Raw genomic sequence first — 22,797 nt, 5'->3', positions numbered from 1 at the left:
AGCTTCTTTAAAGAGGGGAACTGGGCTAGAAGCGAGGTCAGAGGCATGGGAGGGCAGCTTTTCCAGGCAGAGGAGTAGCAGGAGCCAGGCTCTGAGAACAGGCTGGAGGGGCCAGTGCTAGGGTGTACAGGATGGCAACAGTGGGCGATCCTGAGTTCAGAGGAGTCTCTAGGGCCCTATTCGTACCAGAAAGGAAGTGTTTTTATTTGAAATAAGGTCTCACTATGAAGCCTAGGGTTGCTCAAACTCATTGCAGTCCTGTTTCTTCAGCTTCCCTAGTAATGGAATTGTTACAAGGGTAAGGCACTGTGTCTGCTCTCATTTCCTCCATTCCTTCCTTTGTTGAGTCAGGGTTGGTCTCAGCCTAGGTCAGCCTCGAACTGACAGTGTAGTTGAGGATGACCTTGAACTCCTGATCCTCCTGCCTGCACCTCCCCAGTGTTGGGATAATGGGTGTGCACCTCCCTGCCAGGTTTTATGTGGTGCTGAGAACTGAACCCAGGCCTGTGTCCATGCTAGGCAGGCATTCCACAACCTGAGCCAGCTACATCCTAGCGACTGGCTTTTTCTTTTTGTTGCTCAGAATGGCTCCCGAGGCGCACCACTGCGGTTTTGTGTCTCAGGAGAGCTGCTCTTGCTGAAGAGCACTGGGAACTGTGGGAGGTTTGCGGATTCGTGGCTGTAAAGATCTCAAGGGCTGCTGGAGGGTAGAACATCAGGCAGCCAGGAGGCAGTGGGGGATGCTACTGGTGTCCAGGGAGATGAGACACAAGTTCAGTGACAGCTTGAAACATAGCAAGCAGTGGCTAAATAGAAATCTAGGCTTTATTTTTTGATTGTGTGTGTGGTGGCAGGGATAGTCCATGGGCCTGTATATGATAGGTCCTTAGCCTAAGATTTAATTTGAAAATGGCTGGAATTTAGAGCCAGGTGTGGTGGCGCAGTCCTGTAATCCCAGCCCTTGGGAGGAAGAGGCAGGAGGAGCAGGAGCTCAAGGTTCTCCTCAGCAACAGAGTGAGTTCAGGGCCAGCCCTAGCTACACAAGACCTTTCTAAAAGACAACCTCCCCACTCAAAACTTAAGTGTCTTGCTGGGCAGTGGTGGTGCGCGCCTTTAATCCCAGCAGTCTGACGGCACAGGCAGGTGGTTCTCTTGAGTTTGAGACCAGCCTGGTCTACAGAGCGAGTTCCAGGACAGCCAGGACTACATAGAGAACTCCTGTCTTGAAAAAAACTCAAAAACCTAAAGTGTGTGGAACCTGATAGACTGGTTAGGGGGGCTGTGTGTAAATGCGGGTTTTCACGGTGGTCCTTGTTCGCCAGCATGGCATCAGTGCCCAGACTGGGGCTCCAGCCAGCCCCCCACCTCTTCCCCCACAGGGCTACTTGTGTTGCACTGGGAGGCCAATGGCTCCTCGTCCTGGGGCTTCAACGCTTCTGTGGGCTCTGCCCGATGTGGATCAGGGGGTCCTGGCAGCTGCCCTGTTCCTCAGGAATGTGTGCCCCAGGATGGGGCTGCAGGTGCTGGGCTCTGCCGCTGTCCTCAGGGCTGGGCTGGCCCTCACTGCCGCATGGCTCTGTGTCCTGAGAACTGCAATGCCCACACCGGGGCAGGAATCTGTAACCAGGTACAGGTGGGACAGGTGGGATGGGAACTGCCAGGTGGGGTGGAGTGATGTTCAGGGCTCCTGAGCTTCTTTCTGCTGTCCTCAGAGCCTAGGCGTATGCATCTGTGCTGAGGGCTTTGGGGGCCCAGACTGTGCCACGAAGCTGGATGGTGGACAGTTGGTCTGGGAGACGCTCATGGACAGCCGCCTCTCAGCTGTGAGTTAGAGCAACACTTTGTCCTGTGGGTCAGTCTTCCACCTCTATTCTTGGGAGTGCCCGTAAACCTCCACCTAGGGCTGGCACCTTGTCATGACCCTGACCTGACCTCCAGCATCCTCATTCCCACTCCAGGACACTGCTAGCCGCTTCCTCCACCGCCTGGGACACACTATGGTAGAGGGACCTGATGCCACCTTGTGGATGTTTGGGGGCCTAGGTCTGCCCCAGGGCCTGCTGGGAAACCTGTACAGGTAAGGACAGCAGAGATGTCTGTTAACTGGCTCACCCCAGTGATTGCAGGAAAGCCTCTTGGGTGAGGGACACCTCAAAGGTGGTGGGGACACTTGTTATAGGAAACTCACCTGACTGTGGGCACCAGGGGATCAGCCCAAAGGGGTGCTAGGACATCTTTAAGGATGTGGGGAGTGTGACTGCTTAGAAAAACATGTTCTGATCTTGGCTCCAGGTATTCAGTCAGTGAGCGCAGGTGGACACAGATGCTGGCAGGAGCTGAGGACGGGGGCCCAGGCCCGTCACCCCGCTCCTTCCACGCAGCTGCCTACGTGCCTGCTGGCCGTGGTGCCATGTATCTACTGGGAGGCCTCACAGCTGGGGGTGTTACCCGTGACTTCTGGGTCCTTAACCTCACTACCCTGCAGTGGAGACAGGAGAAGGTAAGCCTCTGTCTCCACCCTAACCCTGTCCTCACAATAGGTCCAACAGTTCCTTTGAGTTTCATTACCAGAGGGATCTGTCCTCAGGGTTTCAACATAAGTGTGGGAATAGTGCCTGGGAGTGTATCTTAGTGGTAGAGCCCCTGCCTAGAATCCCCCAGTGAGGCCTGGGAGTGTATCTCAGAGGTAGAGCCCCTGCCTAGAATCCCCCAGTGAGGGGCTGGAGGTGTGGCTCAGTGGTAGTTCCTTTGCTTAGCTTACACCAGGTCCTGGGATCAATCCCTAGCACCACGGTAGGGTAGGGAGTTGTGAAATTGAATTTACTGGTTAACCTAGGTTAAATATTTGTAGTTACAAGCTGATCCCTGGACAAGGGCCTGGGACATTCCGGTTGGCCTATGGGCTCTAGTTCCACCCAACTACAGAGAGAACAGAGGAGTAATTATGGACTTTTGGTTGTGCCTGGAGAAGTGTGTGTGGAGTGGTCAGAAGCTACCTGGGCCCTGGCAGGCCAGGGTCTGCACAGTCCTGTGGAGCTCTACTCCCTAGCTGGGGCTGATCTTACGTCTCCATAAAGCGAGTCTTCCTCCACCCCTTTGGGAGACACTAGTTCTCTATCTTACAGGCCCCTCAGAACATGGAATTGCCGGCTGTTGCTGGTCACACCCTTACCGCCCGTCGAGGCCTTTCTCTGCTCTTGGTGGGTGGCTACTCTCCCGAAAATGGCTTCAACCAGCAGTTGTTGGAGTACCAGCTGGCAACTGGCACCTGGGTATCTGGAGCCCAGAGTGGGACACCCCCAACAGGTGGGGCTGCCATGGAAACTGTCTTGACTGTACTTAAGCTTCTGGTCTCCTCCCACATTCTGGTCACGGCTCATTGTATTTAAAAAAAACAAAAAGCCAAAACCCAAAAAACTCCTTGCTGTCTTTTGACTCCTGGTAGTTTTCCAGGGACACAACTTTGGCTTGTTCAGTTTCTCTGCTTACCTTCCTTAGTGTAGCTGCCATCTCCTTCCCCAGGTCCTAAGATCTGCAACTCTCAGGGGCTCTTTTTTCCTTTCTGTCCTCTCCCCGGTGTCTCCTGCAGCCTTGACCACCACCTGTCAGACATTCTGCCACCCTGCCTCCCTTCTCCTACCGTGTGACATCTTCCCAACCATTGGCTATCCTTCCTAGGGCTGTCTCCTAGACCCTAAGGAGAGGGAAAGAATGAAGGTCTCCCCAAGTCTCTGGCCACAGGGCCATTCAGGAAGGGATCAGGGGATATTCCTGGCTGCCAGCCATTCCTTCCCTGCCATCTCTGTGGTCCTTCTGCCCCTCCAGGTCTCTATGGTCATTCTGCAGTCTACCATGAGGCCACCGACTCCCTCTATGTGTTTGGAGGTTTCCGCTTCCATGTGGAGCTGGCAGCGCCTTCCCCGGAGCTCTACTCTCTGCATTGTCCTGACCGCACCTGGAGCTTGCTCGCACCTTCTCAGGGGGCAAAGGTTAGGACAGCTGGCTATAGCCACAGAAGGGAGGTTTCCCAAGCACTGGCTTTCCTCACCCAGATTCCTGCCTCCTGTTCCTTCCTTTCAGTCCCCTGTGCTGAACTATGATAATTGCTTTATTTTCCATCCCTGGTTTGGAGGAAAGAATCCTTGGCCAGGAAATCAGAGGCATGGTTTCTGCCCCAGCACCACCCTGACAGATCCCCTCCCCTTCTTCAGCCCCCCATCTGTGGTATCCTGTAACCTCTGCCTTATAAATCTAAGGAGCCCGGTGTGGGGGAACAGGAACCTGTCAGTACTGGTAGGGACAGTTACATGTGATGTACACACGTCCCTAAGCCCCTCTGGGGCAGAGGGGATAGAGACCAAGTTTATAGGGAACAGAGTAGGTTGTGGGGCCCAAGGATGGTACTCCAGAATTTTCCTTTAGAAGAAGGTGAAGACAGAGGTTGAGGCAGGAGGGACATTTATGGGTGGCAGGTAGGTTGGGAAGGAGCATGTGGAGCCAAGGGTGGGACTCTGACAGGCCTGCCCTATATATGTCTCCCAACAGCCCCGTCCCCGGCTTTTCCATGCTTCAGCTCTGTTAGGAGACACCATGGTGGTCCTTGGGGGGCGCTCAGACCCTGATGAATTCAGCAGTGATGTTCTGCTCTACCAGGTCAACTGCAACACCTGGCTCCTGCCTGACCTCACACGTGAGTCCCTGTTGCTATCCCCAGGAGGCTGGGAGACATTCATGTGGAGCCCAGTCCATGGTCTGAGGAGTCACTCGGGCCTCTTAGCATCCATCAGCAAAGTCTTCTTCCCTCCATATATCTAGAGATCACAGAGTTACTGTCTTATGTATGTATGTTTGTATGTATGTATGTATGTATGTATGTATGTATGTATGTATGTATGTGTGTGTGTTTTAAATATTTATTTATTATGTATACAATATTCTGTCTGTGTGCATGTTTGCAGGCCAGAAGAGGGCACCAGACCTCTTTACAGATGGTTGTGAGCCACCATGTGGTTGCCGGGAATTGAACTCAGGAAATTGAACTCAGGACCTTTGGAAGAGCAGGCAATGCTCTTAACCACTGAGCCATCTTTCCAGCCCGTATGTGTGTGTGTTTATGTGCACATGTAGCACACGTGTGGTGGTTAGAGGTAACTTGAAGGAGTTGGTTCTCTCCTTCCACATGTGGGACCTCATTCTCCCCATCTGCTTCCCTCTCCCCAAGGAGCATAGGAATGTGCTGTGCATCACATCCAACTCTGTTCTCACCAACATCCACGGCCCGTTCCCCCACATCCAACTCTGTTCTCACCAACATCCACGGCCCCGTTCTCCCGCACCCAACTCTGTTCTCACCAACATCGACGGGTCCTGTCCTCCCACATCCAACTCTGTTCTCACCAACATTGATGGCCCCGTCCTCCTGCATCCAACTCTGTTCTCACCAACATTGATGGCCCCGTTCCCCTGCACTCAACTCTGTCCTCACCAACATCGATGGCCCCGTTCCCTTGCATCCAACTCTGTTCTCACCAACATCGACGGGTCCTGTCCTCCCACATCCAACTCTGTTCTCACCAACATCGATGGCCCCGTTCTCTTGCATCCAACTCTGTTCTCACCAAATTCGATGGCCCCGTTCCCCTGCACCCATCTCTGTTCTCACCAACATCAACGGCCCCCGTTCCCCCGCATCCAACTCTGTTCTCACCAACATCGACAGGCCTGTCCTCCCACATCTTGTCTCTTTGGCCGTATAGGCAGGATTTTGGATAAATGCCCACCACTGAGCCACACCCCCAGCCCCTCACTGGTATTTTTGAGATAGGGGTTCTACTGCTGAGCCACGCCTCCTGCCCTCACTGATGAATGTTCAATGTGAGCTCTGTTGCTAAATTGTGACCTCAGACCCTCTCTAACGTTTTCATTTCTTTGTGTACTGTGTGGCAGATTATGTTTCTAGAACCTGTGTTCTCTGTGTGTTCGCCTTCCCTTTTTCCATTCTCGCCCTCTCTAATTTCCTTTTACTCTGAATCAACCTTTCTAAGATTCATTCTATCTTAGATTAAAAAAACCCAGATATTAATTTATGTAATATGAAATTTAAACCATTTAAAATGGTCAATAGAGCTTTGTGTGTAACCAAGTGGCAGAGTGCTTGCTTGGCATGCACAGTGCCCTTGGCTTCAGTTCCTAGCAGTGTACAAGCACACGTATGCATACACACACACATCCATACACCCTCACATACAAATAATTATTCTGGTGGCATTAAGAGCTTTTACTGTCACATAGCTTTTAGTGTTGTGTGACCACCACCTCCATCTGGCTCCAAAATCTTTCTTTGCTTGTTTGTTTTTACAGTGCTATAGGTTGAGCCCATGTCTTGTGCCTGTTTGGCCAGGACTGTGTCGCTCAGCCACATACCCAGCCCACTGCTGTTCTTTTGTTTTGTTTTTTAAGATCTTTAGATATTTTATTTTACATGTATGTATATGCACCACATGTATGCCAGTGCCTACAGAGGTTGCAAAGATGCACCAGGTCCCCTGGGATCAGACTTACAGATGGTTTTGAGCCACCATGTGGGAGCTGGGAACCAGACCTAGGTCCCCTCCAGGCGCAACAAATGTTCTTAACTGCCGAGTTCTCTTTCCAGCCCCCACCTCTGTCCTTGTTCCTCTCCTCATGTTCTTTTTTCTGTTTGTCTACCTTTCTGTCCCTCTCTTTGCTGTCTGATTCTGCAGTCCTCCTGTGTGTCTGCCCGCTGTCACCATCTTCTTTGGCTGTCCCTTCTGACCAGTCTTTCGATGGGTCTCTTCTTTGTGTCTCTTGCTCTCTGCCTGTCTCTGAACACCCCGTCTTTCTTCAGGTCCAGCCTTTGTGGGATCCCTGATGGAGGAGTCGGTGGCCCATGCAGTAGCCGCAGTGGGTAGCCGCCTATACATCTCTGGAGGATTTGGGGGAGTGGCCTTGGGTCGCCTGCTGGCTTTGACCTTGCCCCCTGACCCCTGCCGTCTACTGCCTTCACCTGAAGCTTGCAACCAGTCTGGGGCCTGTAGCTGGTGCCATGGTGCTTGCCTCTCTGGGGACCAGGCACACAGGTAACCATAGTGACTGGCAGTTTGTTGCACAGGACATACTGGTGTCCTCTGAGAGCTTTAGGAGGTGGACTGGACTTGTGGGAGGCCTTGAAGTTCGACTGACTGGTTCTGGCCCACACCTGGGGAAGTGAGTGATCGTGCGGGGTAGAGGTGGTTGGGAATTGCTCCAGTATGAGCCCTGCTTGTACCCCAAGGTCTCCCCTTCTGGAGGAGCTTGGTCAGTATGAGCCCTGCTTGTACCCCAAGGTCTTCCCTTCTGGAGGAGCTGGGTCAGAACTCGGTTGTAAATGACCGGTATAATTTAGACTAGCAAGGATTGAAGGCAGTGCTGTGCCCAGGGTGTTTGCAATATCATCTTTACTGGCAGGCATTGAGACTGGAAGCTCAGAAAAGGCTTTCAGTACCTGCTGAGACCCAGCTCTGACCATCTGGACAGTCTCCTCTGCTGCAGTTCAGGGATCCAGACTGGAGGCCAAGCCTTTCCTTGGTTAACTCATTTGTCTGCTCTGTGGCTAGGATAGAAGCCTGCTGAGCATGTCACCATGCATCCTGCAGTATTATGTTATGTTAATGGATCTGATTATGGATGCTGACCACCCACCCACGGGCCTGCGTCATAGCAGGAGTTCCAGTTGTTTTTCTAAAATCTGGATAATTCTAAGAACCATGGACTTCTGAGGAATTGTGGAACTGTGATGTGGGTGGGAGTGAGGGGTGGGTGGAAAGCTTAAGTTGGAGGCCTGAGCAGGGATGGCTGAGAGGCACGGGGAGGTGGCACAGGAAGACCTGATCTGACTGTGTGAGAGGAAGCACACTGTTTTGGGTCGGGATAGGGAACAGGGGACAGTTGGTAATGTCTCAGGCTCCAGTGTCAGGTGGACATGGGCTCATGTATGACCAGGACCCTGAGGTGCAGCTTAGGACATGGTGTCGGGAGGACTTCTGCAGGACCGTGTTCCACAGACAAAGCATGAGTCCTAGATGCATGTGACTGAGTCAGCCTCGTGCCCTTTAGGTTGGGCTGTGGGGTGCCTCCTTGTTCCCCAATGCCTCGCTCGCCTGAGGAATGTCGGAGGCTGCGGACCTGCAGCGAGTGCTTGGCCCGCCATCCTCGGACCCTGCAGCCTGGAGATGGAGAGGTGCGTGGTGGGTAGAGGGGCAGGGGAACTGGTCTCCACTGTGGGCTTTGGGTGGGAAGAACTATGTCAGAAGGGATGCTGAGCCCTGCAGAGCCCACCACACCCATTCCCCCACCAGGCATCCACTCCTCGCTGTAAGTGGTGCACCAACTGCCCAGAGGGTGCCTGCATTGGACGTAATGGGTCCTGCACCTCAGAGAATGACTGCCGAATCAACCAGCGAGAGGTCTTCTGGGCGGGGAACTGCTCGGAAGCTGCGTGTGGGGCCGCTGACTGTGAGCAGTGCACACGGGAAGGCAAGTGCATGTGGACACGGCAGTTCAAGAGGACAGGTGCGTCTGTGGTCCTGGTCTCTAGAGGGGTTAGAGGCCTGGCCTGTGAGTCTCAGAGGAAAGCTGGGGTCCGAGGGAGGAAGGCTGGGGACTGGACTTCCAAGTCTGAGAGAGCAGGGCTTACACCCCTGGGGCTGGAGAAGAAGGGTGATGTCGAGACTCCTTGAAGGAGGAGGCTCTGGGATCCAGGCTGGTTACTACCCTGTGCCCCCCCCCACCACCAGGGGAGACTCGCCGTATCCTGTCGGTGCAGCCCACTTACGACTGGACTTGCTTCAGCCATTCTCTGCTGAATGTGTCTCCTATGCCAGTGGAGTCCTCTCCCCCGCTGCCCTGCCCCACCCCCTGCCACCTCCTCCCCAACTGCACGTCCTGCCTGGCCTCCAAGGGTGCAGATGGGGGCTGGCAGCACTGTGTGTGGAGCAGCAGCCTCCAGCAGGTAATGCCCGTGTCCTGCTGCCAACCCTGGCGCCCCCCGGCTCCAGCCCTGCTGTCCTTTCTCCTTCCTCTTGCCATCTCTTCGTTCCCTCCTGCTGTTGTGTTCACGACTCTGTCCCTCCCGCCGGATGTCAGCCCCGTGTTCTTCTAGCTCTTATCCAGAGCCCAGTGAGACACTGCCAGAGAGGGCTGCGAGGACCCAGTTCAAAAAGGGCAAACGAGGGCTGGAGATGTGGCTGGTGGAGGTGGGTGTACTTGACAGACACAGGTGGCTAGGACTCAACTACCTACCGCATTGCCCGCTTCTGGACGGTCCAGACTGTACCCACCTAGCACAGTGTAGCTGTCCCAGTGGCAGACAAAAACATTTGCCTTGGTCTGCCCCAGCGAGAGGTCAGTCAGATCTACCCTCCATCATCACATCTAGCAAGAAGTGTCTGATCCCCACTGACGCCTGCTCTTCGTGCATTCCCTGATGGCACCGGACCCAGTGGTAGGGTGCCAGCGCACCAGGTCACTGGGATCTGGGATTTGCTCAGCCATCCTCTCACCCTTCACCCAGTAGACTACAGTGCGGGGATGGGGGACAGGGCACAGCCATTACAACTTCCATTCTAAGAGCTGATATTAGAAAGAACCCAGCAGTGTTCCCTGCATGTCCTAGCCCGGGAGGGCCCAACACAGAGGACTGCCAGCTCCCAGAGCTAGAAGCCTCACCTGGGGGTGGCTTATCGACCTTGTAACCAAGTCTTAGGCTGTGGGCCTGGGAAGCTGGCTCACTCAGTAGAGCGGTCGCCCTTCAAACACGAAGACCTGAATTCCATGCCCACTACTCATGATCAAGAGTCCAGCTGTATGGGACTTGCTTGTGATCCCAGTGCTCAGGAGACAGACCTCCATGGCCCCTCCAGCCTACTCAGTGAATTCCAGGCCAGTGAGAGACTGACTGAGAAACAAGGTGGTCAGTACCCGAGGTTGTTTCCTGACCTCCACATGTGCACACACAGAAGCTCAGCTGGGCCTGGGTGGTCAGTACCCGAGGTTGTTCCCTTACCTCCACATGTGCACACAGAAGCTCAGCTGGGCCTGGGTTTGGATCTAGCATGGGTGCTGGTGTCCACACTCGAGTCCTTCGCAAGACCAGGATGTTTAGGATGGTTTAACCTCTAAACCATCTCTTAGACCCCAGTTATTCTGAAGCAGGAGAATGAAGCTGCAGTGTGGTAATCTAGTGCTCAGGTGGCTGAGGCAGGAGGATTGCAAGTTCCAGGTCAGCCTGGGATATGTAGAGACCATATCTGAGGTGTTGGGATTAGAACAGAATTTATGAGAATGTATCTGATGGCCAAGGCACAAAAGTGTGTTTGGCTCCTCGGCTGAGTTCTGCTCTCTGCACTCTGCTCATAGGTGGCCTAGCTCTCAGCAGGCTCCGAGCTCTGGCCATAGCCATGGGGTTTCTATTTCAGGACTGCACGATTGCTTTGTTTCTTTCTAAGTGCCCTTGGGCAGCCAGCCCAGATTAATCTCGCCCATCTTATATTTCAGGTACGGCCAAGCACTAAATAAAATGCTCTTATATCCCGTGGTATATTCCCACAACCAGCCAGTGATGGCTTGTGAACTGCAGACTGACTTCTCACCCAGGACTCTTCCATGTCCTGGCTGAGTTGGAAGTAGCCTTTTTGCCCCGAAGCCAGACCCAAGTTTGTTGTAAGAAGTTGTGGCTTCGGTGCTGGAGAGGTGACTCAGTGGGTAAGCCTACTGCCTTGGATAGTGCTGGCCCACCTTTAGTCCCGGCACTCGGGGCACAGAGTCAGGTGGATCTATGAGTTCGAGGCGAGCCTGGTCTACAGAGGGAGTTCAGGACAGCCAAGCTACACAGAGAAACCTGTCTTGAAAAACAAAATAAAACAAAAAAAACAAAAAGCGTTGGCTGCTCTTCCAGAGGACCCAGGTTCAATTCCCAACACCCACAAGGCAGCTCACAGCTTTCTGTAACTCCAGGATCCAGCACCCTCACACAGACATACAAAGAAGCAAAACATCAATGCACATAAAATAAAAATAAACAAATTTTTAAAAAAATAAGAAGCAGCAGCTGTGTTTGTAATGCTGCCACTGTCTTCTTTCAGGTGTAGGGAACAAATGTCTAAGTGTAATGGGACCTTTGGGGCATAGGAGTCTCTTTCTTTTAATCTTTAAAAATTTTTTATTTTGTTTTTTCAAGGCAGAGTTTATCTGTGTAGCCCTGGCTGTCCTAGAACTTGCTCTATAGACCAGGCTGGACTTGAACTCACAGAGATTCACCTGCCTTTGCCTTCCGAGTGCTGGGACTAAAGATGTGCGTACTACCACTCAGCTCATTTATTTTCGTTTTTATTATTTAGTTTTTTTTATATTACTATTATGTGAGAAATTTTTTAATACACTAGGCTGGCTTTGAACTACTACTCTTCATGACATTTATTTATTCATTTTGGAAGGGGGTGCATGCACGTAGCCGTCAGAGGACAACTTGTAGGAACCAGTTCAATTCTTCTACCATAGGGGTCTCAGGAATCAAACTTAGGTCATCAAGTTTGGCAACAGATGCATTTATCCTCTGAGTCTTCTTGCCTGCCCTGACTTTGATCTCTTGATTTTCCTGCTTCAGCTGCCCAAGTACTAGGCTTGCCTAGCTCCTTTTGGGGCATGGGTCGAGAGTTCAACAGGACTTCACAGGGGCTGATGGCCACCTCTGTGTGTGTGCTGGTCTCTTCCTGCCATTCCTTTCCTCTTCACTTACTCCTCATTTCCGCATTCCAGTGTCCTCCCAGCCCAGGGCTCCTTGGTCCTTCCAGTTCCAGAACCCTGACCCTGTCTGGTTAAAGGGTCCGAGGGAACTTGTAATGGCCCAGTTTGTGTTCTGAGCTAGCTAAAGGCAGGGAGGGTGGGGCCTGGGAGAAAATGGTGCAGTCTGGGAAGTGTATTTGACTTTCTCTCCTGATCTCTCTCTCTCTCTCTCTCTCTCTCTCTCTCTCTCTCTCTCTCTCTCTCTCTCTCTCTCTCTCTCTCTGCCTCACTTCCCTGGACAGTGTCTGAGCCCCTCCTACCTGCCCTTGCGATGTATGGCTGGAGGCTGTGGGCGACTGCTTAGGGGGCCAGAGAGCTGCTCACTGGGCTGTGCTCAGGCTACACAATGTGCCCTGTGCCTGCGACGACCCCACTGTGGCTGGTGTGCCTGGGGTGGCCAGGATGGAGGTGGCCACTGCATGGAAGGTGGCCTCAGTGGTCCCCGAGATGGTGAGAAGGGTTTGGGAGTTGGGCAAACTGGTTGACGAGGGGCACGGAGAACAAACGGGAGTGATCCTGAGGTGGGATTCAGAGGTGGGGAATGGCCCAGGTGTCTGGGGCAGGTGGTGCAGTGATGCCCTGGGTAAAGCTGTGTCCTCTTGGGTCAGGGCTAACATGCGGACGTCCTGGGGCATCCTGGGCCTTCCTGTCCTGCCCCCCGGAGGATGAATGTGCAAACGGGCACCATGACTGCAATGAGACTCAGAACTGCCACGACCAGCCCCACGGCTACGAGTGCAGCTGCAAGACAGGCTACACCATGGACAAGTGAGGCGGAGGGGGCGGGCTGGGCAGACAGGGGAAGAGTGGGGTAAGTGAGGACGGGTGGAGACAAGATGTGTGGAAGGCAGTGGACCCCAGGTTCACAGGTGATCTCTGAGCTGATCTCTGAGACAAGAGGGCAGTTGCCCGGCCCAGTAAGTAGGGGACACAATGGCTAGAGAACCCCAGGAAAGAGTGAGTCTCCAGGAGAGGAGAGTGGAAGGCAAGATGGGGAAGACTCAGGGTGAACAGCCTGTTGAAAAGGGGCGTGACAGTGGGTGAGGGCCGGGTCCCCTGCCTGACTAATCTCTACTTGCCCCCACAGTGTGACTGGCTTATGCCGCCCCGTGTGTGCCCAGGGCTGTGTAAACGGATCCTGTGTAGAACCCGATCACTGCCAGTGTCACTTCGGCTTTGTCGGCCGCAACTGCTCTACAGAGTGTCGCTGCAACCGCCACAGCGAGTGTGCAGGCGTAGGGGCCCAGGACCACTGCCTGCTGTGCCGGAATCACACCAAGGTATGTGACCTGCTGCCTAGCAGCACAGGCCCTGGTCCAGAGACTGAGCCTCTCAATCTGTGTGTCGAAATGGTTTTTTTTATTGATTTTTAAAGTGTATTTTGGTGATGCTGGGGATCGAACCCCAGGGTGTTTGACATGCTAGGCAGGGGGGCTCTACTACTGAGTCACACCCCAGCCCTTCACTGGGGGATTCTAGGCAGGGGCTCTACCACTGAGCACACCCCTAGGCAGAGGCTCTACCTCTGAGCCACTCCCCAGCCCTTCACTGGGTGATTCTAGGCAGGGGCTCTACCACTGAGCATACCCCAGCCCCTCACTTGGGGGTTCTAGGCAGGTGTCCTACCACTAAGCCCTGCCCATCTCTTATGTTGAGGCATCTTGAGGTTTATTTCCAGTCCTGAGAAGCCATGGGCAGGGAAGGGGTGGGAGAGACGTATTCTGGGGAGATGTGAAAAGATTTGGGGGACAGTGTGATAGTGAACGGAATAGGCCAGGGAAGGTGGGTGTATGGAAGACTTTGTAACTCAGGACCGAAGGGCTGGGGTAAGCAAGTGAAGTGGGGGCCAAATTGCAGCCCAGCTGGGGTGTGCCAGACCAGGTACCTGGCCCTTGTGTTCTCCAGCCCTTCTGATGGCATTGTCCTGTGTTACCAGGGTAGCCACTGTGAGCAGTGTCTCCCACTGTTTGTGGGTTCAGCTTTGGGGGGCGGGACCTGCCGGCCCTGCCATGCCTTCTGTCGAGGAAACAGCCATGTATGCGTCTCCAGGAAAGAGCTAGAAATGGCCAGAAGGGAGCCAGAGAAATACTCTCTGGATCCAGAGGAGGTGAGGGAAAAAGTCTTCATCCCTAGGTCAGATGGAGGAGGATAGGGCCTGGATCCCTGGGTCTGAGGGAGGAGGGCTGGGGCTGGACCCCTAGTCTGAGAGAGGAGGCTGAACCTGAACCCTTAGGTCTGAGGGAGGAGGGCTGGGGCTGGACCCCTGGTCTGAGGGAGGAGGGCTGGTCCCCTGGATCTGAGGAGGGCTGGGACCTGAACCCCTGGGTCTGAGGGAGGAGGCTGGGCCTTGGACCCCTGGGTCTGAGGGAGGAGGCTGGGCTATGCCTTTCTGTGTCCTTGCTTGGTCAGATTGAAAACTGGGTGACAGAAGGTCCGAGTGAAGATGACGCCGTGTGTGTGAACTGCCAGAATAACAGCTATGGGGACAAATGTGAGAGCTGCCTTCACGGCTACTTCCTCCTGGACGGGAAATGCACCAAGTAAGAGGAAGGAGCCTGACCCTTGTCCTCACTGGGAGGAATGCTGGGAACTAGACCTCCCATGCCTAGCTGTTTGTCAGTCGGAAATGAACGAATAAGAGAGCTGGAGACCAAACAAGGGACAAGGAAAAGGAAGGGAACCCAGCTGAGAGGTTCCTCAGAGAGGCCTCCTCAGAGAGGCCTGGAGGGAGAGAGTGGGCTCAGAAAGTCTGCTGGGGGAGCGGGAGTCAAGACCACCTCCCTTCTGGGCTTGCCTGCCTGAAGCTTCAGAGAGCTCTGGAGTCAGTCCAAGCTGATTGTCAACTAAGGACCCTGTGGCCTGGGGCAGTGGGCCGCAGAGGTCATGGGCATTGGACAGGCTGTGGCACAAAGGATGGCTCCAGCCCTAAGGTGGAGGACACTGCTTGACAAAGTGCCAGCAAAACTTCACCAAGAGATTGGTGGCTGGCCTGCGGCTTCTTCTACTTTCAGGCAGTTGTTGGCGTGAGGGGAGTTCCTGTTGTGTGGCCCTTGGGGAAGTCTATTCATATTCCTGGGGGAAACCCTGAGGATGGGGCGTGGCCTGATAGAGTCACAGCAGGAAGGGCCTTCCTGTTCCCCGAGGATTGTCTGGCTCAGAAGTGTATCCATTGCCATGTACTGGAGCAAAGAAGAGGAAATAAGAACAATGTGGGCTGGTGGAAAAAGAAATGAGATATCAGAACCTTCTTTTCTGGGATCTATGAAAGGAATAGGCCCCTATTATAAAACTAAGGAACAGAAAAATGCTATAATCAACCAATTAAATGCTTGTTATGAGATATTTTGTAAAGCTTGCATTTTAGAAAACATCAAATGATTCTACATGTTAACTTGGTTAAGGTAAAAATAATTTCAGACCCTCTAACATACTGTAGCCCCATAAGTAGTCAGCCTTGACACAGACTAAAAATACAAGGTCTGTGTTAGCAGATCCTGAGAAACTTTCTGATCTGACAGACACTGTCTGAAGATGTGGTTTCAGATAAGGCTGTCTGGTTTGTACTTTGCTCTCTCTCCCTGGACATTTAGCAAGGAAGTGAGGAGACCTGAGCTCTGATGCTTGCCAAATAAGAGACTCTCTGGATTAAAGAGAAAGCTGCTGAATCCTTAGATGTGCATTTGTCCCTTTCTTCCCCGCCTGCTGTGCGAGCTCCTTCAGTTCTTACAGCCTTTAAGATACCTTGCCCGCATCTCCACTTTGGGACCTGACCCCTGCCGAAGCTGGACTTGGGCAGGCATTCACCCCCTACTCTCTTCCATCCTTAGATGCCAGTGTAATGGCCACGCCGACACCTGTAATGAGCAGGACGGGACAGGCTGCCCATGTCAGAACAACACAGAGACGGGCACCTGCCAGGGCAGCTCTCCCAGTGACCGCCGAGATTGCTACAAGTACCAGGTGGGTCTGGAAAAGCCTGCTACTGGACTAGGTGCCACAGGAGCAAAAGGCCAGGGCTGGGCTAAGGGACTCGGGACCAAGCAAACTGAATATGGTTTGGTATGGAGATCAGCTTGCAGACTTGCTGAATGCTGGGCAGTCATGCAGAGTCCAGATGTGGGCCTCGGGTCTCTTACTGTGACTGCAGTCACGGGTTGCAGGCCGCAAGTGCCAGAGACCCGCCTCAGTACTCGCGGTCTGAAAACAGGTCTGACTGGGCACAGCGGCACACAGCAGCTATTCAGGAGGCTGAGGCAGGAGTTCTACAGGAGTTCATGGCAAGCCTGGGCAACAGAGAGATACTGTTTCAAAGGCAATACAGTCTGAGGATGTGGCTTTGCTGGTAGAATTCTCCCCTAACATTGAATCCGGGCTTTGAACTCTTGACACTGCACAAACTGAGGTAGAGTTAGGAGGACTGGAGGTTCAAGGTTATCCTCAGCTATGTAGAGACTGTGAGGCCAGCCTGGGCTACACGAGAGCCTGTCACAAAACAACAGCAGCAGGAAGAAGGACCAGAACCTCTGTGTCCTGGGGCCTTCGTTTAGGAGTGGCTGCATCCAGGAGTTCACAGTGACATCAGGAATGTCCCCGTGGCTCTCCTCTGCTCTGCCCGTGCCAGCTGTGCTTGCTTTCTGCTGTCAGGTGACTCCGGGCTGGTTTAATTCTAAACTTAGATTTAAATCCCCTTTGGGAACCAGGTCTGATGGCTCCAGTTTGTAATTCTAGTTCTTAGGAGGCTGAGGCAGGAGGATTACTGTTATTTCTAGGCTTGCATGGTACAAGACTCAGTCTTAAAAAAAAAAAAAAAACTAACACAAGGGCTGGAGAGATGGCTCAGTGGTTAAGAGCATTGCCTGTTCTTCCAAAGGTCCTGAGTTCAATTCCCAGCAACCACATGGTGGCTCACAACCATCTGTAATGAGGTCTGGTGCCCTCTTCTGGTCTGCAGGCATACACATAGACAGAATATTGTATACATAAACAACAACAACAACAAAAACAAAAACAAAAAAAAAAAACCTAACACAAAACCAGATTCTGCTTAGGCCCATTTCTCTTTTCTGAAGCAGAGAGGCTGAGTGACTGTTGTGCCCGCCCTGCCCCTCCCACCCCTCTGCAGGCCCAGAGGGAAAGAACTTTCTGTCTCCAAGTCTTCTCTTGTCCAGGAACATATCTACTTGTCAATAGAGTTGTAGCTCCACCCCAAATTCAGCAGTTTTACAGCCTTGCTGATCTCTGCCCTTTGCATCCTAGGCCAGAAACTTTGCTTTACTCTTGTATGATTGAAAGGGCCACTGGGGATGGCTGGGGAGATAGTTCAGTCAGCAAAGTACCTGCTACGCAGGCATTCAGACCTAAGTTTGTAGCCAGCGTGGTGACCCTGGGGATGCTGGGAAGATAGTTCAGTCAGCAAAGTACTAGCTACAGAGGCATTAAGACCCAAGTCTATAGCTGGGCATGATGGTGCACACCTTTAATCCCAGCACTCAGGAGGCAGAGGCAGGCGGATTTCTGTGAGTTCGAGGCCAGCCTGGTTTACAAAGCAGGTTCCAGGACAACTAGGGCTGTTACATAGAGAAACCCTGTCTCGAAAAACAAAACGGGCTGGAGAGATGGCTCAGTGATTTAGAGCATTGCCTGCTCTTCCCAAGGTCCTGAGTTAATTCCCAGCAACCACATGGTGGCTCACAATCATCTGTAATGAGGTTTGGTGCCCTCTTCTGGCCTGCAGGTATACATAATAAATAAATTTTTAAAAAAAGATATTTAAAAAAAAAAGAAAAAAACAAAACAGAACAAAAAAGACCTAACTTTGGATCCTCAAATACACTTGAACATACATATTCACAAACATAAAACTCGTTCACACATATACTATACACACACACACACACACACACACAAATGCATTCACACACATACACAGAAAGCCTAGAAGCAATCCTCTATGATAGAACCCCTGCCTAGAATCCCCCAGTGAGGGGCTGGGGTGTGGTTCAGTGGTAGAGCAGTAAGTCCCCCTATACTAGAATTATAGGTGTGTGCCGCTGTGCCCAGCAAAAACAAACAAACAAAAAAACCTCATCACAAATATCCATTGACCTTTACTAGAGTAGGCTGGAGATCAGTGCAGACTTCCTCCAGCCTCTGTTGGCTACTCCAAGTAGCGTTTATTTGGTTCTAATAATTAAGGAATAATAGCCAGCTTGTGGAGAGTGCCTGGGTGAGCCGCGTGCTGTGCTTTGGAGGTAGTAGCTTAGCCCAGACGTGGAAGACTTGTCAAGACTTTGCAGGGCCCTTGGCAGAATGTAGGCATGAGAAGAAAAGGCCCAGAGAGACCAAGGGTCCTATTCCAGTCCCGGTGGCTGGCTGGGGGAGCCTGTCTGTATGGGAGTGGTTCCTGGTGAGTTACAGGAGTTGTGAGAGCTTTTCCCTGCCCCTATCTCTCCTTCATTCCACATATGTTCACTAAGCACCCAGTATATGCCCGACGCCATGCAAGAACTGGAGCCCCAGTGGATAACAAAACAAGCACAGTGTCTGTTCTCTGGGATTTGTGTTGTTTAGGTGATGGGGTAAGGTAAGCAGAAAAGCTTAAGCTGAGGTGGACGTAATGCTTCAAGCCTGCCTTGGGAGGCCGAGGCAGGAAGATCAAGAGTTCAGGACTAGCCTGGGCTACGCAGCAACACTCTGTCTCAAAAGCAAAACAGACAACACCCCTAGAAGTGGTAGGTATGGTATCAGGACTGAGGAGGCCTTGGTAAGAAAGTGACATTTAAGGTGGAAATGACTGTGACAGACAAGCGGACCTAGGCAGAGAGGATCAGCTGGTGCAGACGCCCTGAGATGGACATGTGCCCGACAGGTCAGAAGCCAGGTGGGCAGGCGAGGCTGCCAACTCTGAGCCAAGTGCCGCAAATGTGATTTCAGTTCCCCGAGCAAGCCTTGGTTTCTTTCTAAATGTGTTCAGTGAGCTCAGGTCCCTGGCAGAGGGCCATGCAGCTTGTGAGGATGTACAGCCAGGGTCCCACAGAACTCCTCAGGGCTGAGCATCAGAGCCTGAACTTGGCTGGGGTGCAGCTAGGGTGCTGCGGGGGAGCGCAGTGCAGTGGTTGTTTGGAATTGAGGGTCTCACCGGAGCTCAGCCCTGGTGGCCCCCTCTACTCCTGTCTGTCCACAGTGTGCCAAGTGCCGGGAGTCATTCCATGGGAGCCCTCTAGGGGGCCAGCAGTGTTACCGGCTCATCTCAGTGGAACAGGAGTGCTGCCTGGACCCTACTTCCCAGACCAACTGCTTCCACGAGCCCAAACGCCGGGCCCTGGGTCCTGGACGCACTGTGCTTTTTGGCGTGCAGCCCAAGTTCACCAACGTGGACATTCGCCTGACACTAGATGTGACCTTTGGTGCTGTGGACCTCTACGTCTCCACTTCCTACGACACCTTTGTGGTCCGAGTGGCCCCTGATACGGGTGTCCACACTGTGCATATCCAGCCGCCTCCACCTCCCCCACCTCCCCCTCCTCCCGCTGATGGTGGACCCCGGGTGGCCGGGGACCTAGGAGGACTAGGGACTGGAAATGGTCCAGGCACTCCAGTGGAGCCACGAGTCCGGGAGGTGTGGCCCCGGGGCCTGATTACCTATGTGACAGTGACAGAGCCGTCGGCAGTGCTGGTGGTCCGCAGTGTGCGGGACAGGCTGGTGATCACCTATCCCCACGAGCACCATGCCCTCAAATCAAGCCGCTTCTACCTGCTGCTGCTGGGCGTGGGAGATCCCAGTGGGCCTGGTGCCAACGGCTCGGCGGACTCACAGGGCCTGCTTTTCTTCCGGCAAGACCAGGCCCACATTGACTTGTTTGTCTTCTTCTCCGTCTTCTTCTCTTGCTTCTTCCTTTTCCTCTCACTCTGTGTCCTCCTCTGGAAGGCCAAGCAGGCCCTGGACCAGCGACAAGAGCAGCGCCGGCACCTGCAGGAGATGACCAAGATGGCCAGCCGCCCCTTTGCCAAGGTCACTGTCTGCTTCCCTCCAGAGCCTACTGGCCCAGCCCCTCCTTGGAAGCCGGCTGGGCTCCCACCTCCTGCCTTCCGCCGCTCTGAGCCTTTCCTAGCACCTCTATTGCTGACAGGAGCTGGGGGGCCCTGGGGACCCATGGGAGGGGGGTGCTGCCCACCAGGCCTCCCTGCCACCACAGCTGGCCTACGAGCTGGACCCATCACCCTTGAACCCACAGAAGATGGCATGGCTGGTGTGGCCACTCTGTTGCTTCAGCTGCCTGGGGGGCCTCATGCTCCCAATGGGGCCTGTCTTGGGTCAGCCCTTGTCACGCTGCGGCATAGGCTGCATGAGTACTGTGGGGGCAGCGGGGGTGCAGGAGGCAGTGGACATGGGGGTGGTGGTGGCCGAAAGGGACTGTTGAGCCAGGACAATCTCACTAGCATGTCCCTCTGACTGGTCAAGAGTCCCCTAAGTCACCTGCTGACTTTGGACAGTCCTCAGACACCACTGGCTCCCTTTCCCCAGGTTCCCTTTGTTCTGCATTTAGCAACTATTTATTGAGCTGCTACTCTGTGCCTGGTTCAGTTGTAGGCACAGAGCAAAGCAAGAGGCGAGAGGAACGTCCCTGAATTGATGGGACTTGGGGTCTTGGAAGGGGACACACACGTGCGCGCGCGCGCGCACACACACACACACACACACACACACACACGCGCAGAGAAGCGTCTTGACATTAGCAAGGTCTAACACTGAGGGATTGTGGATTAAAATTAGGTGTTTGGAGAAACGAGGCTGGGAAAGGTGGCAGACTGAGGGAAATGATTCAGAGTTAAGGAAGCTATAAGGCTTCTGAAGGCCCCGAGCCTGGAACCAGTTTGTTAGAAGAACCAGAAACCTGGCCACTGCAACCCAGATCAGGTGTAAGATGAGGTTGGGGACAGGCAGGACCTGGGGTTGTATTCTTGGGAAGCTGTTGGGCAATTCTGTGGTGGGGAACGAGGAGTCATGCCTGTTCAAGAAGAGGGGGCTGGAGGGGACTGGAGAGGCTGCAGGTGGTCGCAGTGGCAGGAGGAGGGTGAGTAAGGAGCAGATGCAGGAGGAGTGACAGGATGTGGCAGTGTGCAGATGTTAGGGTGAGGAAGGGGACACATCTAGACGGCCACTTCATGGCCTGGGCATGGCCAGGGTGGAGTGAGGCCATTACTAAGAAGGGGCAGGCTGGGGCTTGTGGGAAAAACAGCAGAGTCTGGTTTGGGCTTGAGTCAGGTCTGACTGGGGACTTACCCAGAAAGCCCTTTGAGTGTTTCTACAGGAGGGATCCAGGGTCGTGAGTTGTGGTGCTGGCAAAAGCCGGCAGCTACTGAGAAGACACAGGACAGTGTCTTGTGTGTTGGAATTGGAACCGTGAGCTGCTGTGCCTTCCCTGGGCTGGAGGGACAGAGTTCAGTGGTGTCTGAGACCAGGGTCACCAGCTGAAGCTGCGAATTCAGGCTTGTTTCAAGGGAGCCTCAGAGGAAAGCCCTTCCTCGAGATGCCTCACAACCTGCTCTAGCAAGTGTGGGGTGACAGTGGGGGGTGGGGGACCCTGGGGGGGCCACCCCACCCGGACTTCCTTCTTGGATGGAGATGCTCTTCTAACCCTTGAGGACTCCCTTCCCCCGTCCTAGGCAGCTCCCTGAGCTTGGGACTCTTGCTTTCCCAAGACTTGGACTTCTACGTGCTGTTTTGGTCCTGGGGTGGGTTATCCCAGTCTGAGAGGCCCTGCTGCTGCTGTGTGCGTGTCAGAGGGCAGGGACCACATGGCATCCACAGGAGAGCAGCTGGAGCAGCAAATAAAGCGTGGGGAAGACGCAGGTGTCTTGGGTGCCTCTTGTGTGCACGGGAGGGAGGGCTGAGCTCCGGGTGAGTGGCGCAGGTGTCCTTGTCCTGGTTCCACCTCAGAGTCATGTGTCCTGAGACTGGCTTTGGCATTGGAAGTGTACCACAATGGGATCTCTTGCTCCCCAGAAGAGAGGCGAGGAGACAATGGGCAGGGACGTCTCTGACCTTTTCTTTGTCCCTGCCAGAGTTTGACTCAGGGAGAAACAGACAGCCTGTGTCCAGGCATTGGCATTAGACAGAAAAGCTGGGGTACAGAACACACAAACCATTCTCTTTCATCTGAGGAGCTGAGATGGAGAACTGGTAGAGCTGGGAGGGCACTCGGCAGTGTGGTAACTGGGTACACATGGGCACTCTCTGAAACACACTCAATACCGAGGCTGAAAAGCATCGTGTTTAACCATCTTAGCCCTCGGCCCCAGGCTGTGCCAACGCCTCGATGTCAGGGCGGGTGTGGACCTGAGATCTCCGCCCTCAGCATGGATCTTCTGCTGCAAGTGCTTTGCAGTACACCTTCCCTGTATGCTCGCCCCAACACCGGTCACTTGCTTCAGTGCAGACAAGGACGTGGCAGGTTGGACTTGAGAGAGACTGAAGTTTCCCGTGTGACAACATGGGATTTCAGGCATCACTGGCTCCATGAGTTTTGCCTTTATAAGTTGATGGTGGCTCCTACCCTTTAAGATGTGAACATAAACCTGGCTTTTTAAAAAAGACTTATTTGTGTGTTTGTATATGTGCATGTGAGTTTGGGTGCCCGAGTAGGCCAGAAGAGGGCGTCAGATCCCCTGGAAGTAGAGTTACAGGCAGTTGTGAGCTGTCCTGTAGGTGCTGTGAATCAAACTCAACTCCTCCCTAACAGCAGCCAGTGCTCTTAACTACTGAGTCATCCCTCCAGCTTCCATAATAGGTTTTGTTTTTTGTTTTTCAAATTAGGAACTGCTAACCTCAGAGGAGAAAATGGGCTCAGAAAGGTTTACAAACTCACTAATATAACAGAGAAGTGGCAAGGTCAAAACTGGACACCCCTCCCCCGCACATGTTCAGTTAGTTCTTTTGCAGTAAATGTCATCATA

At 53.4% G+C, this 22,797-nt stretch overlaps 1 protein-coding gene across 3 annotated transcripts in view; it reads left to right on the top strand.

The window, feature by feature from the left end:
• Positions 1–22,437, top strand: part of Megf8 (multiple EGF like domains 8) — a 47,707-nt gene extending 25,270 nt beyond the window's left edge. For all 3 annotated transcript variants that reach the window (XM_050127120.1, XM_050127119.1, XM_050127121.1), the window contains 18 exons: positions 1,380–1,627; positions 1,713–1,823; positions 1,959–2,077; positions 2,293–2,500; positions 3,126–3,306; positions 3,826–3,989; positions 4,546–4,690; positions 6,869–7,100; positions 8,116–8,239; positions 8,358–8,571; positions 8,796–9,010; positions 12,084–12,291; positions 12,450–12,609; positions 12,929–13,121; positions 13,778–13,948; positions 14,251–14,381; positions 15,669–15,801; positions 19,025–22,437. In XM_050127120.1, coding sequence (XP_049983077.1) covers positions 1,380–1,627; positions 1,713–1,823; positions 1,959–2,077; positions 2,293–2,500; positions 3,126–3,306; positions 3,826–3,989; positions 4,546–4,690; positions 6,869–7,100; positions 8,116–8,239; positions 8,358–8,571; positions 8,796–9,010; positions 12,084–12,291; positions 12,450–12,609; positions 12,929–13,121; positions 13,778–13,948; positions 14,251–14,381; positions 15,669–15,801; positions 19,025–20,293 — 4,226 coding nt within the window. In that variant the 3' untranslated portion in view covers positions 20,294–22,437. The remainder of the gene's footprint in view (positions 1–1,379; positions 1,628–1,712; positions 1,824–1,958; positions 2,078–2,292; positions 2,501–3,125; positions 3,307–3,825; positions 3,990–4,545; positions 4,691–6,868; positions 7,101–8,115; positions 8,240–8,357; positions 8,572–8,795; positions 9,011–12,083; positions 12,292–12,449; positions 12,610–12,928; positions 13,122–13,777; positions 13,949–14,250; positions 14,382–15,668; positions 15,802–19,024) is intronic.
• Positions 22,438–22,797: the final 360 nt, after the last annotated feature.

Source organism: Alexandromys fortis, unplaced genomic scaffold, assembly GCF_014885135.2.
Source record: "Alexandromys fortis isolate MF-2015 unplaced genomic scaffold, M_Fortis_MF-2015_v1.1 scaffold_262, whole genome shotgun sequence".
Lineage (NCBI taxonomy): Eukaryota > Metazoa > Chordata > Mammalia > Rodentia > Cricetidae > Alexandromys > Alexandromys fortis.
This window is presented reverse-complemented; position numbering and strand designations above follow the sequence as displayed.